Source organism: Leptonotus elevatus, chromosome 4, assembly GCF_054856555.1.
Source record: "Leptonotus elevatus isolate MCC_2025b chromosome 4, RoL_Lele_1.0, whole genome shotgun sequence".
NCBI classification, from domain to species: Eukaryota; Metazoa; Chordata; class Actinopteri; order Syngnathiformes; family Syngnathidae; genus Leptonotus; species Leptonotus elevatus.
The window spans coordinates 4,396,018-4,411,281 of NC_141242.1; the positions used below are offsets into that span (position 1 = coordinate 4,396,018).

The window sequence follows — 15,264 nt, forward strand, 5'->3', positions numbered from 1 at the left end:
ATTTTGAGTTCCACGTGAACTTCAGATATGCTGACTCTCGAGTGAAGTAAAAAATAAAAATAAAATGATTGTAACTGTAATGCCCTATCGTGTGGGCAAGGAGAGCCACAGCTTTCAGATGTGTATTGAACTGGGCAAACAGTAAAACACACCAATATAAAATGAAAAAAATTGCAGATAGTGACTCCAACTTCAGTTCCTGATCTCATTCACTAAGCACAGATACCGGCGCACGGACCAGTACTGCACAGACACAGTATAAAAATAATAATAAAAACAATAAAAAAATTCACCCAATGTTTGTTGATGTTATAAATGCGGAGCATATATGTCCTATGATGGGCATTATCAACCGGGCAATGTTCATTTGCCAGTTGGTCCACGCAATATCGGGCGGGCCTTAAACGGGTCCGTGGCAGAGAAATGGTTGGGTACCATTGCACTAGGTCACGCCTCTTAAAGAAACACATACAACACACAAATACCTTGTTGGTCCCATAGGCCATTTCCATAGCTTCCAACGAAAGAGAACATAAAGCGTTGATCAGGTGATGAAGGGAAACATCATCCAGGTACCTGGATCACATAATGCAAATATATAAGACATTTTGCTAACTGCGATAGCAACAATGCTTCAATAATTTTGATAGGGTCCTCACTGGGAGCTCTCAAAAAGCCTGGACAGAATGTTGGAAATGACGGGAAGGTCGGTCATCACAGCCGTGGTCAGCACCTGATCAGGATGGAGACAAATATACTGTCAGTGAATGCGCCATCACAGTCGTACACAGCAGGATGCAAGCAAGCGTACCGTACTGGGTCCCTCCACGGCTCGGCCAGGTTTGAGGGCGCCACCCACGCTTGGCTTCAGCCCGAGGATCCACACCAAGTGCTGGGATCAATAAGAAACATCGATTAAGAAAAAAAGAAAAAAAAAGAAAAAAAAAAGAAACATCGATTAATATATGAAAAATTTTAAGTTTTCTCGTATTCAGTCAGCTTAGTGATTTAACAAAGAAGGAATTCCAGTCTTTCACTTTGTATTGATTACAGTCCCATGAAAAGTGTCCACTTAATGTAACATATATATATTAGGGGTGTTAGAAAAAATCTATTCTGCAATATCGCGATATTACAACGCGCAATTCTCGAATCGATTCAATATGCGGCCAAATCGATTTGTAAACATAATTTTTTAATGGAAATATTCAACAAAACGTCTTACTTAGGGTTAGGATTTACACATTAAGCATGGAAGAATGTTATATTAATGAAACATTAAGCTTTAATATTTGATTTCAGTGCTGTTCAAACATGAAACAGACTGCAACCTGTTTGTTAAATGCAGTGGATCAGTTATAAGCCTGAATTTTCAGATAAATAAATACATTTTCATACAAATCTTACAGTGTACATGTACAAGTTTACTGATTAGTATATTTTAAATTTGAGTAAAAAATAAATAAAAAAATCGCAACAATAAATTTATAGATTCGTATCGGGATTAATCGGTATCGAATCGAATCGTGATACGAATCGAAAGGTACTAGGCATTTCATACCCCTAATATATATGTAAAAAAAACATAAGTCTCAAGCATACCCCTAATATATATATATACCCCTAATATATATATATATATATATAAATATATATATTAAAAAAACATAAGTCTCAAGCATACATGAAGTAAACAAACCAAAAAAAAGATCTGCATCTTCCTTAAATGACGTTACGTGAAGAGTGATTTCACAAAAGATCTGCATGCAAAAAACCCTAAAATTAACATAAAAACAGGCAAAGCACGGTGCAGAACCAGTGGGTGGTTGTACCTGCAGTGTGGCCAGAACCAGCTGCCAGGAGGTGCCAAGCACGGCGCCGTGGCAGTGGGCCAGGTTCAACAGGGTCCGCATGCACTGAATGTTCTTGGCCGTCAGCTTGACAGAGACACACAGTAAGAATTCAGCGCGATGTGCACGTAGTCCATTACGTAGGAACAAAGACCCATTCAAGGGAGGAGAAGGCAGATTTATCATTAAGGGTTCACCAATACCATTGATTCAGATTGAGCATAAGTTTAAGTACTTACATTCAAATACACGCCAATACGTTTTGCAATTTTGATGCAAATGTGTTTCATTTTACTCAAATACTTTTCTTGAACGTGGTACAAGTTTTATTCAAATATTGTTTTGTTTTTTTAAATAGTACCAACGTTTCCTTAGTGACATTTTAACAATCGACTTTTCTGTCTTGCCGCAAATTTCACTTACACGTAGCCTGTAACAAGGCATTTTTTTGGCACACGGTGGTGTCTCAGTCTGCCCACTAGAGGGCACAATGTAAAATTACATTACGTAGCTAAGAGATGAAGAAGAAATAAGAGACGAAGAATAACATAGCCGGGCTGGTAAAGCGTTATGAGTGTCATGTATCGGTGTATTTGAGTCCGGGACGTACAGACAGTATAAACAATTATTGGCGTCGGTGCAGCCCTAATATCAATCAAATCTAAATCCTTGATTACGTCTGTCCACCAAGAATCATGATACTGGATTTTCCTACCACAACAGTTCCTTGGGGCTGGGCACTGAGTGGTTGCCCGACAGCCACCACCTGCTGATGAGACTCGCTAGAGGGGCTGATGATCTGCACATTCTGGCCCTGAATTGAGTATGCTGTTGAGGGGGGGGGGGGGTTGAAAAATAAATACAAACAACACAAGTTGGGTTGTGTCCGTGGTTTGTCACAAACACTCAAGAGCCTGCAGGAGTAGCTTCTTTTAATCAACTCAACATGCACAGACCAATTAGCCGGCTTTATCTATACCAGCCTAAGATGCAAATAGTGAATGTCTAAGGGGGCCTTTTTTGAAGGAAGCTGCGTGTGCACGTTTTAACACTCCCCAGGCACGTTCTTAATTAGAAGTCACAGCGTTACGTTATGGATTACTGCAATAAGAGACGGGGCACTGGGGAGAGGCAAAATGCCAAGAGTTTACACGATAAACTCGGATGAACAGCACACACTTCAAACCATGTGGATAAGAAAACCTCATTAATTTAACATCAATACACATGACTGCAGGCACAAGAAGGTTGAAAAAGGGGTGGAAAATGCCCAGTGAATTACCATGGGAATTGTTGGAATTGATTTGGAATTGAGGGTAATTTAACAAAAAAGGTATCAGAATCTAGCCACCCTATATAATCCTATTCAGAGACAACATTCAATTGAGTAAATTCCTGCTTTTTATAATAATCATTTCCATGGAAAGTTTCCAACTTAAAAACCAGCATTTTGTAAACGAGCTACCTTTGCTGGACAAGTTGGCGGCGTTGCTGCTGAGAACGGTCAGGGCGTAGTGTGGCGGTAGAGAAGCCTTGCAGATGGCCGTGATGAAGGCGTCGCGCGGAGTCACCAGGCTCAAGCGGCCGCAAAGCGAGGCCATGGTCAGCTCGGCCTTCAGGATGTTCTCGGTGGCCGTCTCGTCGGTGCTGCAAACACACACACACACGCTCGTTTGATGTGGCTTAAGGGGGGAACGCTCGATATAAAAATCGATATATTATAATTATTTGTAGTAGCCGTAGTACTTTTAATGGACATTGCACTCATGGAAGACGTGGGTGTCACAAAGCCCCAACACTTTTCATACTGGCCCACCCACGCATAGGAAATTCTCAGCAATATAAAGTTATCGCACAAGTTTCCGAGGTTGCAATCGCATTAGATTCAATGGACAATATGATGATATCAGTTGGATATCAGTCTGGATTGCATTTGCTACTACACCTGCTTTAAGACAGTTCAACAGAGTTCAGGTATTTGAATGTTATACAAGTGCAAAGGAAAGAAAAAAAAACAATCCTGGCAAAGAAACTTCCCGGACTGTCTGCAAAGTATATTCACCTCAGACTCTAGTAAAGTGTCTGACGGGGCTCCTTGATACAGGTGTGTCCATTTTTGCGAGTACAAAGCCTGTCTGTCTGGAGTATGAGTGCTGTAAAAGCTGATCTCAGAACAGCAGTGTTTTTTTTTATGAGAAGGTGGCAGATTGAAGTTGGAAGCTTCTGGTGCTAACGGTGATCAAATTTGAGCAGTTTTCCTCGACAGCTGATCAAAAAATAATAATTATCAGATGTCTTAAATTTTTTTTTTTTATCCTGTCATGTAGGGTCCCATTCTGCTTAGAATATGAGTTTTCCAAAATTCAGAGTTTGGCAGATTTTATTATTGCTTGATCTTCATGGTTTCGTGTTGACCAAAATTCACACAACGTACTGTAGTTGAATTTTAAAGCTACCACTAGTTTATTTACCTGGCATCAAGTAACAGGGACAAGGCGGCGAGCAGACCACACCAGCAGGCATTGACCATCTCCTCCCAAACCAGATGAGTTCCTGAGACACAGAATACAGAATAGAATACCATCATTCCACAATCTGACATCAAAACGTTACCCATAGCAACAGACGCTAAACTTCTTAAGTGTCAAATCGCGTCTCACCAGGTGGCGGCTGCCAGTCGTGGTCAGGCTGAGCCTTCCTGAACTCAGCGGCCGCCGCCTCCTCTACGGATAGCTCCCTTTCAATCATGGTGGTGATGCCTCGGACCAGGTCGAGCAGGGCGCTGAAGGCAACCGACATGGCGTAACCCTCGGGGATGGACGGCGGCTCCACTTTGTCCAACATTTCCAGGCTAGCAGAAATGTGTAAAAGTACAGTTTTTCAGGACATGCTAAGCCCAACTGATCGTTGTATCCCCTTTTTTCATCTTTAAAATGCTTTTCTCCCATAGACAGCTCTCTGGTCTTCATGTTTGTATAAACAGCAAGTGAAAGGACCTTGCCGTTCCAATACTTTTGGAGGGGACTATATGTGTGTAGCAAATGCTAGATGGGTTCACCAACAACAAATTGGCAGTGGGGCCTTACTAGGTGGCTTTGGCGCTGCCCTGGGCGCTGACGGTCATCAGGGGGATCCACATGCCGCGGTATTCAAAAGCAGCCTGGGTCGTCAGGGTCCCGCCGACGCCTCCTGGGCCTGGACCGCCTTGAGTCGTACCCTGGGGCCCTGGTCCCGATCCACCTAAACACATTTAAGAAGTTTAGTCATTGAAAACAAAGTTGGTGACAAACAATGTAGAATGTATTTTGTTGTCATTAACCTTTTTTACAAGTAAAAAAGAAAACTTAAAAATGTTTTTAAATTAAAATCAGAAATGGAATATTTTGCGGCCATATTGGCCGTAACGTAATGTAGAGTAATTCTATTCTTCTTTTTTTTTGCAACCTGATATCCATGAGGGTACAGCATCAGTCATTAGTAAAATGGCGAGGTCTCAAAAGAACTCAAAACGGTACCAGCTGGTGCGCTGACAGCTGAAGCATTGCCCACATTAGGAACGATGAAGAGGGACTGGATAAAGGAGCCCAGGGCATTGACGATGTCTCTGAACACCTTGGTGGAGTGTTGCTTCATGTCATACGATTGGCAGAATGAACTAGAACAAGGTTAAAAAAAAAAAAAACGAAAGAAAGAAAGAAAGAAAAAAGGAATTAAAAATGGCTTCTGGGGAGGGGCTTAAAAAAACGAACTATAAATGACTCATCCTTTATCTACTTTAACCATTAGGGGTTGCACGGCTCCAGATTTTAAATCAACACTAAATTGTGACGAAAGTTGAGTCGACTAATCACCGGTGACATCAATGTTTTTCAGTACCAAACATTTATTTTTTTTACTCAAAAGAGATGGGCATGCCTTGAACAAATGTATATTCATTAGCAACTAGTCATGCTCCAAACTTCACTGGAATGTTGACAAGTGGACCAGTCGACAAGTCTGTAAAACCCCTAATTGCCGTTAGCCTACTAACTCAATGGCTAACTATTTCTTTAGCAATCTTGGGTTTTTTTTATTTTATTATTATTTTTTTTTTATAAAGATTAACAATTATTGAAGCGAAAATGAATGACAATGAATAATGAATAGAAATTTAAAGCTAAACCCTCTGCTTACCGTAATAAATGTGGCTGCACACACAGCCTATGTACCGACTCTACAGCCACAGCTCTGAGCCACTGAGGCTTTTCCCCATCCAGAAACTTCACCAGCAGAGACAGGAAGATCTCACACTCTGTTACCTGGAGAAAAACAAAAGAGGAAAGAAAAACATATCAAATGAACAAACAATATTACATTATCTTTGTGAAAATCCCCGATGAGAACTAATCCAATGCCAATCATTCCACCAGTAAGAACATCAGCTTCACTCTTGAAGAAAACCTCTGATTCAGAATTGACAGCCTTAGAGAGCAGGTCTGGCGCGCTCGTACCAGCAGACTGTAGAAGTGCTTGATGAGCACCGAGACCACGCGCAGCAGCCGCATGCAGATGGGGAAGTAAGGCTTCTCCACGGGGGCCGGCGAGGCGGCGCTGCTGCTCCCCTGTCGGAACTTGATGTTGGGCGAGAAGAGCTTGATGACGAGCGGACACACGCGCTCCTTCAACAAGAAGCTGAACTCCTGATGCTGTGTGTCAAGAAAGGGAGGAATTGACCGATAAGATTATTAATTTACATTGAGTAAAGTATGTTCCCAGTTGATGTCTCAAATCGTGTTCTTAAGACACAAAATTGGAACATGTGATACTACTGGGGTGCAATCAATAAAACACTTGAATAGGTTTTCTGGTGAGCTAACAAATACACGCACGCACGCACGCACGCACGCACGCAGGCACGCACACACACATACTCACCCACACACACAAAAAAAAAAAATAAATATATATATATATATAAAAAAAAATTAATAAAAAAAATAAAAATAATAAAAGAGCAATGATGATGACATTTCCGAATGAACAATACTGAGCTCTTAAAAAAAATAAAATAAATAAATAAATAAAACACTTGAAATGCATTGGAGGCACCTGTAGGAAAACGCCGGGGAAATCATTGAGGACAGACTCCAGTAGCTCCAGGCCAAACGTCCGCGTCATCTCCGTCATCCCCACCAACCAGTAGGGGGCGTCTGCATTCACCAGCTGGCACAGGTCCTGCAGGAGGGGAGCAACGATAAGCAAATAATGAGCGGTGCGTTGAGCGAGTTCTGTGGGGCCAGCAAGGTTTGCCAGCGGCAAAGAGCCACCTCGATGACAAACTAATCACACACAGTGGGGTACCTAGCCATGGCATTCATTAATTCTCATCTACTTGCACATGCGTGACAAATTAATTTATTTTTGATTTTTTTTTTTGGTTTGTTTCAGACAAACTTCTGCTCTACACTTCCACCCGATTATCAACAATATAATGAAAATAAGTGAAAATGTGAATATTTACTGTGCAAGTCAATTTGTGATTATTTTTTTTTTGGGCTCCCTAAAATTTTCTATTTGTGCCCCAAAAATTTCATTGTGCCGCAAAAATTTCATCATTCAAATTGTTCTCCTAGTAAAAAAAAAAAATTGGTCTTGGTCTCTATTTCCTCTTGTTTGTAGCAATTAAAACAATTGACATGGGGTACAGTACAAATATGAAGAGAGCCAGATTAGATGAGGAGCAATCAAGAGAGATGTCAATAGTGCATACAGCTGTGAAGGAAGCTGCCGCCCTCATGTGGACATACCTGGAAAAGCATGTATGCATCTTTAGCACTGGGCCTCAGGGTGGTGACAGACCGCCTGTTGGTATTGCCATGGACAGGAGGCGGCTGCTCCACAATACCTGGGACGGAAATACAATAGATAAATGAATGAGTCATGACAATACAGTATTCAACCAGCGGCTTTAATAAAAAAATAAATAAAAATAAAAAGTCAACAACGTAACATCCCCATTCCCTGGCCTTCGAGTTCTGACCTTTGAAACGCTCGTCCTCAGCCACCATCCTCTCGAAAACCACGGTGACCACCTGCCGGACGGTGGCGGCCGCCGTGTTGTTCGTGATGTTGTCCTTGGTGAAGTGGAGGCGGAAACACAGCACAATGGCCTGGACGAAACACACAACACAAGCAACATGCAAATATTGATTTAATGTCACATTAGTGTAAAGAGGAACTGCATTTGGGCCTCTCAAGTGCTTCGGCAGCATATTGAATGGCACATGGAGTTTATACAGTGGAACCTCAAAAGCCCAACACGTTTCATTTTGTTGTACCGTGTGAGACTTCAGCCCAGGGATCACCTAAACCAGGCACTTAGAATGTGCCGGATGTGGCTGCCATTTTATAATCCAACATTTCCAAATATGTTAAAAAATCCTGAAATATTTGCTGCAAAATTTTTATGTTTTTTTTCTCCCCCTAAAATTGGTTCGCTAAAATGTCTTTATTCATTTATCTAATTGAATGGTTTATTGTAGATATGAAAATATAAATAGCAAAATAAAGGGTAAAATAAACAATTTGATTAGTTTTAGTATATTAAACGGTAGTTAAATTAATTATACTAAATATTTTGAAGCATGAATTATTTTACCAAATTAAACAATTTTATTTGTTTCCTAAAACTGGCTTATTAAAATGTATTTATTTTCATTTATTAAAGTAATTAAATAACTGTTTAACATATTTATTGCAACATAAATAAAAGTAAAATAAATAATTTTACATATAAAGTACATTCAGCATTTTTTAATTAAATGTGTTTATTGTAAATAACAATAAACTAGTAAATAAATATAAATATTACATTTCTTTTTAAATTAATCACCCAGTCTGTAGCTAGTAACAGTTTTATAATGGTGACAGTTTAACACTGGAACAAATTATTTCTATATTTCAACTGTAGTATCTGTGATTTTGAGTACATACGACTTTAAAAGGCTTGGGCCTCCACTGGTGAGTGACATGGGTGTCTTCAGATTAACGTGTGCAGTCGCCTGGCTGTTAACTGGCTAAGTGTGTTGCTTGAAAGCTTGAGTTGCGGCTATCGGCAGCTTGTGTATAAATGTCCCGATAACGTTATTGTTTTCTACTGCGCCAACTTTGACCTTTGAGGTTTCATTGGACTGGAGCGCGCCCCTACCTTGGAAAGTACTTCGTCGTGGACCACCGTGTTGGTGGTCAGCAGTACCAGCACCGTCTGCAGAAGCTTCAGCTCCTCCAAACCGTTCTCCATCAGCTGCCACAGCATGTTGATGATGTTGCCCGCCGCCGCCTGCAACACACGCCACCAAATGTTTGCTGTTTTTTTTCTTTTTGGATCATAACGCGGACAAAAGGACCAGATGATGCGGCTTGCTTCAGGGTAAAAAAAAACACATCAGTAACAGGACATTTCAATGGCAATTTAAGTGATGTTGACACTTGTGACACGGTTTGTGCCTTCATGGGTGTCACATCTGCTTGTGCAATCCCTCAAGAGTCGCCAGCTGTTGCTTTTTGAGACGCCGCCAGCGTGATTGTTAACCTTGTAGATCTACAATGCCAAGTGGATCTGTAGATGTAGAAGTATTTGTGTCCTTCCTGATTTTGCACATTTATCACACTTATTTATCAATAGCTCAAAAAGACCAACCCAAGTAATTACAAAATGCCATTTCAAAATGACGCACCAGCAGCAAGTCCACCTCTGAATGTCTCACAATAAACAATGAAAGGTTTTGGAGGGATGAAATCTAAAACAGTTAACTCCAGTTAATTTGATTAAATGAAATATTTAAGTGTAAAAATTATACACACACATACAAAATCAGAAATCGGGAAGGGCACTCATACGCACACTGGCCAACACCTGTACCAACACCGGAGCTGTGGATGTGTGTGCGCGTGACCTCGGGCCATTCCGTATGACACAAATAAGTCACGACAGAATGTCCTTCGGCCAGATAGTCGTCATGGCCTTCGTGACCCTCCGGGCATTAGCCTTGGTGTGCTGTATGTATTTGCATTAACACAGTCGCCTATCCACAAGCCCCCTTTCCACTGTCCGCACCTCTGAGACCACCTCGTGGGACATGAGCCTCTGGATGGCAGCCAGACACAGTTGTGTGATTTTGGGCTCTTTGGTGCCGCAGCCCATCAGGAAAGGTTGCACGACTTCGGAGCTATTCTCCTTGAGAGCTGCAGAAGAAGAAAACATGACTTTAATGTCATACTTAATAGTATAAGTAATTACAGCAATGCTAAGAATAATAAAAAACAAAAACAAAAAAAAACAAGTGACTAATGGTGCACCCGCCAAAATTAAAATGTTCATTTTATAAGTCTGAACTCTAAACAATAAATACATCAGAAACTATTATCTTAAAATGGTTTAGTATCATTTCAAACTTAACTTCGAACATTATACTTAGAGATGATTTGATTTAAAAAAAGATGCACCTAAAGTGCAATTCGTGCAGTGAAGAAAGCGTCACAACTGCAATTGGCCGCGGGGCTGAGCACACTGGGTGAGCCCACCCAGAAAGCTTGCTTGAAAGGGTTGTTGCTTGTGTCATCATGTCATCCTGTTTTGGCCATGTTGCAAAAGTCTTTCGGCCTAAAACCGGAAATGCACTTTTGGGCCTTCCTCAGGGTCCGAATTTTTGGTGCATCCTTAAGTAAGTCAAGAGATGGGGCTGATGTTTTTTTTGACACAATTGTACGAGTTTCCTATCAGCCATGGCTTTGGCGCCATCTTGTGATGTTTCAGAAATCAAAATTTTCAATGAATCGCTGGGGTTAATGTTCCTCAGAAAAACAAACACCAGTAGGTGAATTAGTAAATACATTATGACGTAGAGGGGACCGCAACTTGTTGTGATATTAAACGTTCTACTGGGGAGACCTGAATTAGCTGTGACGTTTAAAGCGCCTCAGATCTTAAGTCAGAGTGTGCTTGAAATGTCACAACAAAGAACATCCCTTTTGCGTGTTCTGCTCTATTTGCTTCCAGTCTGCGAGATCCGCTTTGAGAAAGCTGGCAGGGTCTCAACAGAGTACGCATATATCAACAAGTAGCCAAATGTGTGCGTTTTCAATCCTGAATGATGATCCTGTGGTGCGAGATATGTTTTGTTAACTCATTCACTGCCATTGACGGCTATAGACGTCAAAAATTCATTTGAACTATTTCCATTAATTTTCCACTTTTGTTAATAAGAGTATGAAAACCTAAAAAAAAATTTGTATTGTACATTTAGAACAGATATAAAATTTGTGAATAAACGTGAGTTAATTATTGAAGTTAATTATGTGATTAATTACAATTGAAAAATGTAATCGCCTGACGCGATTTAAAAAAAGAAGATTATTAAAAATTAGGGGCGTCAGGCAATTATAAATGTTTTATTATAATTAATCACGTGACTTTAGTTAACTCACAATCAATCACAAATTTTATGTCTGTTCGAGATGTACAATAAAAAAAATCTAGGTTTTCACACTCTTGTTAACAAAAGTGGGGGAAAAAATGTTAAACTAATAGAAACAGTTCAAATGAATTTTTGACGTCGATAGCCGTCAATGGCAGTGAATGAGTTAGTCATAATTTTTTTTACCCCTCGTGAGTAGGGCATTCACATTTGAGCTTATTCCCTGCTGTGGACAGTTCTACTCATCAGCTGGAATCCAAGGTGAAGAGGGACTCGCTCAACTTGTCTGTGAAATTCAGGTTTGTAAAAGCACTGTAATGACTCACAGATGACGTCATTGCAATGCTTCGGGTTTGAGATCAGCACGGCTTCTAAGTCGAAAAAACGATTATGGGGTGAATCTCGTCTTGTCACGTCCGTTATGAAAGAGAGATATGTGAACACGTTGGAAGTCGGACAAGCTTAGGTACCTCACACTCAAGAGTGTGTATAAGTATGGATTAGGCAAAGTATGTGTCGCGGTAGGTAGTATAATTTTGTCAAGATAGTGTGAAACAAGGACAACGAACATCATATAAAAAAAAGCCCAACGTTCAACTCAAGCCATGCAGTGAGTCAGCATCACGTCATGTTTCTTAGCTGTAGACGTGCAAGTACATTTTTTTGGCCATCTTGTTTTATTACATGAGGCGTTACAAAAGCAAAAAAATATTAGTGCCTGAATCATGTTTCTTTGCATAAAAAGCTTGTCTTCTCGTTTTGTGTGAAACCAACCAATGTTCATGATTACTAAAGAACAAAAAATTATTCTGGTGAAAGAAAAGAGAGTACACTTGACTTATAGTGTCACAGAACGCAATGCTGCGTGGGTCTTGAAAAGATCGGAGAAAATGCCCCAAGATGTCTGACAATATGGGCAAACTCTGCTTTGAATAGAAGTGAATGAATGTGTTAACGCTTAAAAAGATAAAAAGGGGCCCTGCGAGCAAGAGTGAGCTGATTTGACCGCATTTACTCACCAGCCAGTATGTTGGTATTCCTTGCTGCAATTGTCTTAATCTTCACAATGCCAGACTCGGCGGCCTAAGGGGAAAAGAGAAAGAAAGCCATTGGTTTGAAGTGCAATAAAAAAAAAAAAGGCACAGCAGAGAAAGGCAGAGGCTGCTATAGTGAAACCCTTCTTAGTGGTACCATTTGGAGTTGGACACGAGCCTCGGAAAACAACAAACCTTGTATTATGAGGCTTGGGCAAATTTCATCGCATCAAAAGTGTCATAAGTGTTGGATGGCAAAAAGTGTTAGCGACAGGAAAGCGTTCCGGCTCACGACACCGTGAAGACACTCGCAGACAAGCGAGGGTCAGACAGTCTCAGTGTGAGGCAAGCAGATTAACAACCAGTCCAAAGAGTCATTTCTTTTTGTGCAGTGACCACAAACCGCACATTTTATGATGCAACGGCTATCTTGCCGCGTTATTTCCTCAGTTTACTCCTCTGCAGAGACGAGAGCGCATTTCTTACAGCAGATGCAGATTTACAGAATTGAGATTTGTAGCCTTGTTTAAAATAGAAAAATTGAATGTTTTGGTCTTAAAATATCGTGTGAGGCATACAATTGTCTTTTACCCTCCGTATCTGCTCATGCGTGTCTTAATATTATTTTTTTGTACATTGCAGTTGTTGTTTTTTTACTCATTCACTCCCAGCCATTTTCACTGAAGCAACCCCCACCGCTCCCGGCTGTTTCACTGGATTTTGCAAGGCCCACAGAATATTGTGTTCTATTGCTATTGTTTCATCAGGGAAAAAAATATGTTTCCATTTTGCAGCAATTCGCATGAGAATACAGATAAATTACATCATTATTCACAAATCTGTTAAAAACTGAAGGTATATGAGCTTTTTTTTCCAACATGGCCCTGGTTGATCTCTTATACTCTGCTGCCACCTGCTGGCCGTTTTTGTAATAACTACTATTGTTTCAAACATTCTCTTCCAGAGGCTGCATCAACGCCTTCTGTATGTTATAGCATAAAAAACATAAAAATGTATAAATACGTCTTTTGGAGCATGGGAATATTTAAAATGGAACGTGTTTATACGTTTTTGGGTGCAAATGGGTTAAATTATGTTCAATTGTCGCTATTTTATAGCAGATTTGTATTTACATACAGCACTTTATTTCAGCTGATGTTTTTTTTATTGTTATTTTCCAAGTTGAATTGTTTTACATGCCAGTTTTACACAAAACCTCACCTGCAAATGACAAATAGATCGAAGCAACTTAGCATGTTTTGACTCATACTTGACGAGCTGTTGACTTGCTTTGCTATCTGCCAAATTGCACAAAACCCTTTTAGAAACAGAAGTGTTTTTCTTTTTCACAGCTGCCTGGTGGAAAACTTTTGGGTCCCAACACATGACTTTCGTCAGCAAAAGCGCTGTTTTAAGCTTTTCCTCCCAGTGCCACAAAGTAACCACGTCGACGACCTTGACAGCGGCCTTTTCACCACTTTTACTTTGCTGCTAATGTCACATAAGAGAAAGTTAAAACAGGTTTGCGAAAAAAGCTACAAGGATGTTGAAAAGTCCTGTTTATTTATAACAATAGGAGCGCATTTGGGGAAGAATTAAAAAAGCAGAAGTGATTCTTGTCTGCTCGTCTATTTGACAAGCAACACGGGCGAAGCTTAAGTCTCTAAATTCAGCAAAATCCTGGAACTATGACAAGCCTTGTTATATTTACCCGATGAAGCAGTGGACAGTTCTAATATTTTGCTTTAGCTATAAGAGAGATCAAATACTATGCTCCATTTCAGCATGATGCAGTGTAGTCAAAATGACAATAAAAGAAGCATCACATTCACTTACTGCAATGGAAGTTGTTGTTTTGTTATCGCCATCAAATTGTACTAATTTCTGCACAGGTGGTGTATGGCGACATCTCCAAAACTGACATAGCAAGTATTGCAAAGTTCAGACAATAGCAATAGCCACTTTTTGTTCCCAACTGCAGCTTGCGTCCTATTTTTCTCATCCCGTGAGTGTCGCACTCGTTTTTTTCTTATTCACTTTAAAGCCATAAAATAATGATTACTATTCAGGAAAAAAAACAATATATCGATATCAAATCAATATTCCTTTTCATAGCCCAATATCGATTCATAAAACCATGAATCGATCCTTTTAAATATGGCTACCAAATGCAAATGTGCCCTTCTGTGATTCAGAGTACCCCAAGAGGAGCCCAGTGTTTTTGCTGCTGTGGTTGTAATCAATTTAAATTATTATTTATGGTTTTGATCAGGTCATGTTTAATAAAACATACACGATTACTGTAACTGCATTCGATCCTGTTTTAAATGTAAATATTCATATATTTTTTTCATACTAATGCACCAAGTAAGAGCAATAACTTTTTATTTGCAGCATTGATACTTCTGAGAATGCCTTCCATATAAAAGTAAAATTGGTACTGCATGAAATCTGAAAATGAAAACCGAATCGAAAATAAATATGAATCAAATGGATTTTGGAAATCTGAATCTATATCCAGCCCTAAAAGGAAGCCAAACTTTTTTTCTTTTTTTTTTACGGCCACTCAAATTCACTCGAATTGTTCCCTAAGTTGACCACTAGGATTTCTCTATATCTATTTCACATTTTAAGAAAATGTGTGAAAATATTTTTCACATAGGCTACTTGTACTTCATATAATGACCATGAAAGAAAGGCTGGACGGAGACCCGGAAAGTATAAATGATTTTCCAAGCAGCCTCGTGGAGTGATGCAAGCAGAGCAACGGATGATAAAAAAGGATTTGTGTTCGTGGAGGGGCTTTGCAAATTCATAAAGGCCTGATTGTTTGCGGAGTGACTCACACAACAATAACAGCAACAACACAGCGAAGGAAAGGCACAATAGAACAGAAACTACAAAAAAAAGAAAGAAAAAAAGACA

The 15,264-nt window shown here is 39.9% G+C and overlaps 1 protein-coding gene across 2 annotated transcripts in view; it reads right to left on the reverse strand.

Moving 5' to 3' along the window:
* mon2 (MON2 homolog, regulator of endosome-to-Golgi trafficking) overlaps positions 1-15,264 on the reverse strand; it is a 34,311-nt gene that overhangs the window by 17,200 nt on the left and 1,847 nt on the right. For both annotated transcript variants that reach the window (XM_086073596.1, XM_086073595.1), the window contains exons 2-19: positions 12,325-12,388; positions 9,946-10,073; positions 9,037-9,168; positions 7,870-7,999; positions 7,637-7,734; positions 6,939-7,064; positions 6,341-6,535; positions 6,024-6,148; positions 5,366-5,505; positions 4,937-5,090; positions 4,511-4,701; positions 4,322-4,403; positions 3,316-3,497; positions 2,566-2,678; positions 1,833-1,937; positions 812-892; positions 660-733; positions 486-576 (exon numbers count right to left, since the gene is read on the reverse strand). In XM_086073596.1, coding sequence (XP_085929722.1) covers positions 486-576; positions 660-733; positions 812-892; positions 1,833-1,937; positions 2,566-2,678; positions 3,316-3,497; positions 4,322-4,403; positions 4,511-4,701; positions 4,937-5,090; positions 5,366-5,505; positions 6,024-6,148; positions 6,341-6,535; positions 6,939-7,064; positions 7,637-7,734; positions 7,870-7,999; positions 9,037-9,168; positions 9,946-10,073; positions 12,325-12,388 — 2,211 coding nt within the window. The remainder of the gene's footprint in view (positions 1-485; positions 577-659; positions 734-811; positions 893-1,832; positions 1,938-2,565; positions 2,679-3,315; positions 3,498-4,321; positions 4,404-4,510; positions 4,702-4,936; positions 5,091-5,365; positions 5,506-6,023; positions 6,149-6,340; positions 6,536-6,938; positions 7,065-7,636; positions 7,735-7,869; positions 8,000-9,036; positions 9,169-9,945; positions 10,074-12,324; positions 12,389-15,264) is intronic.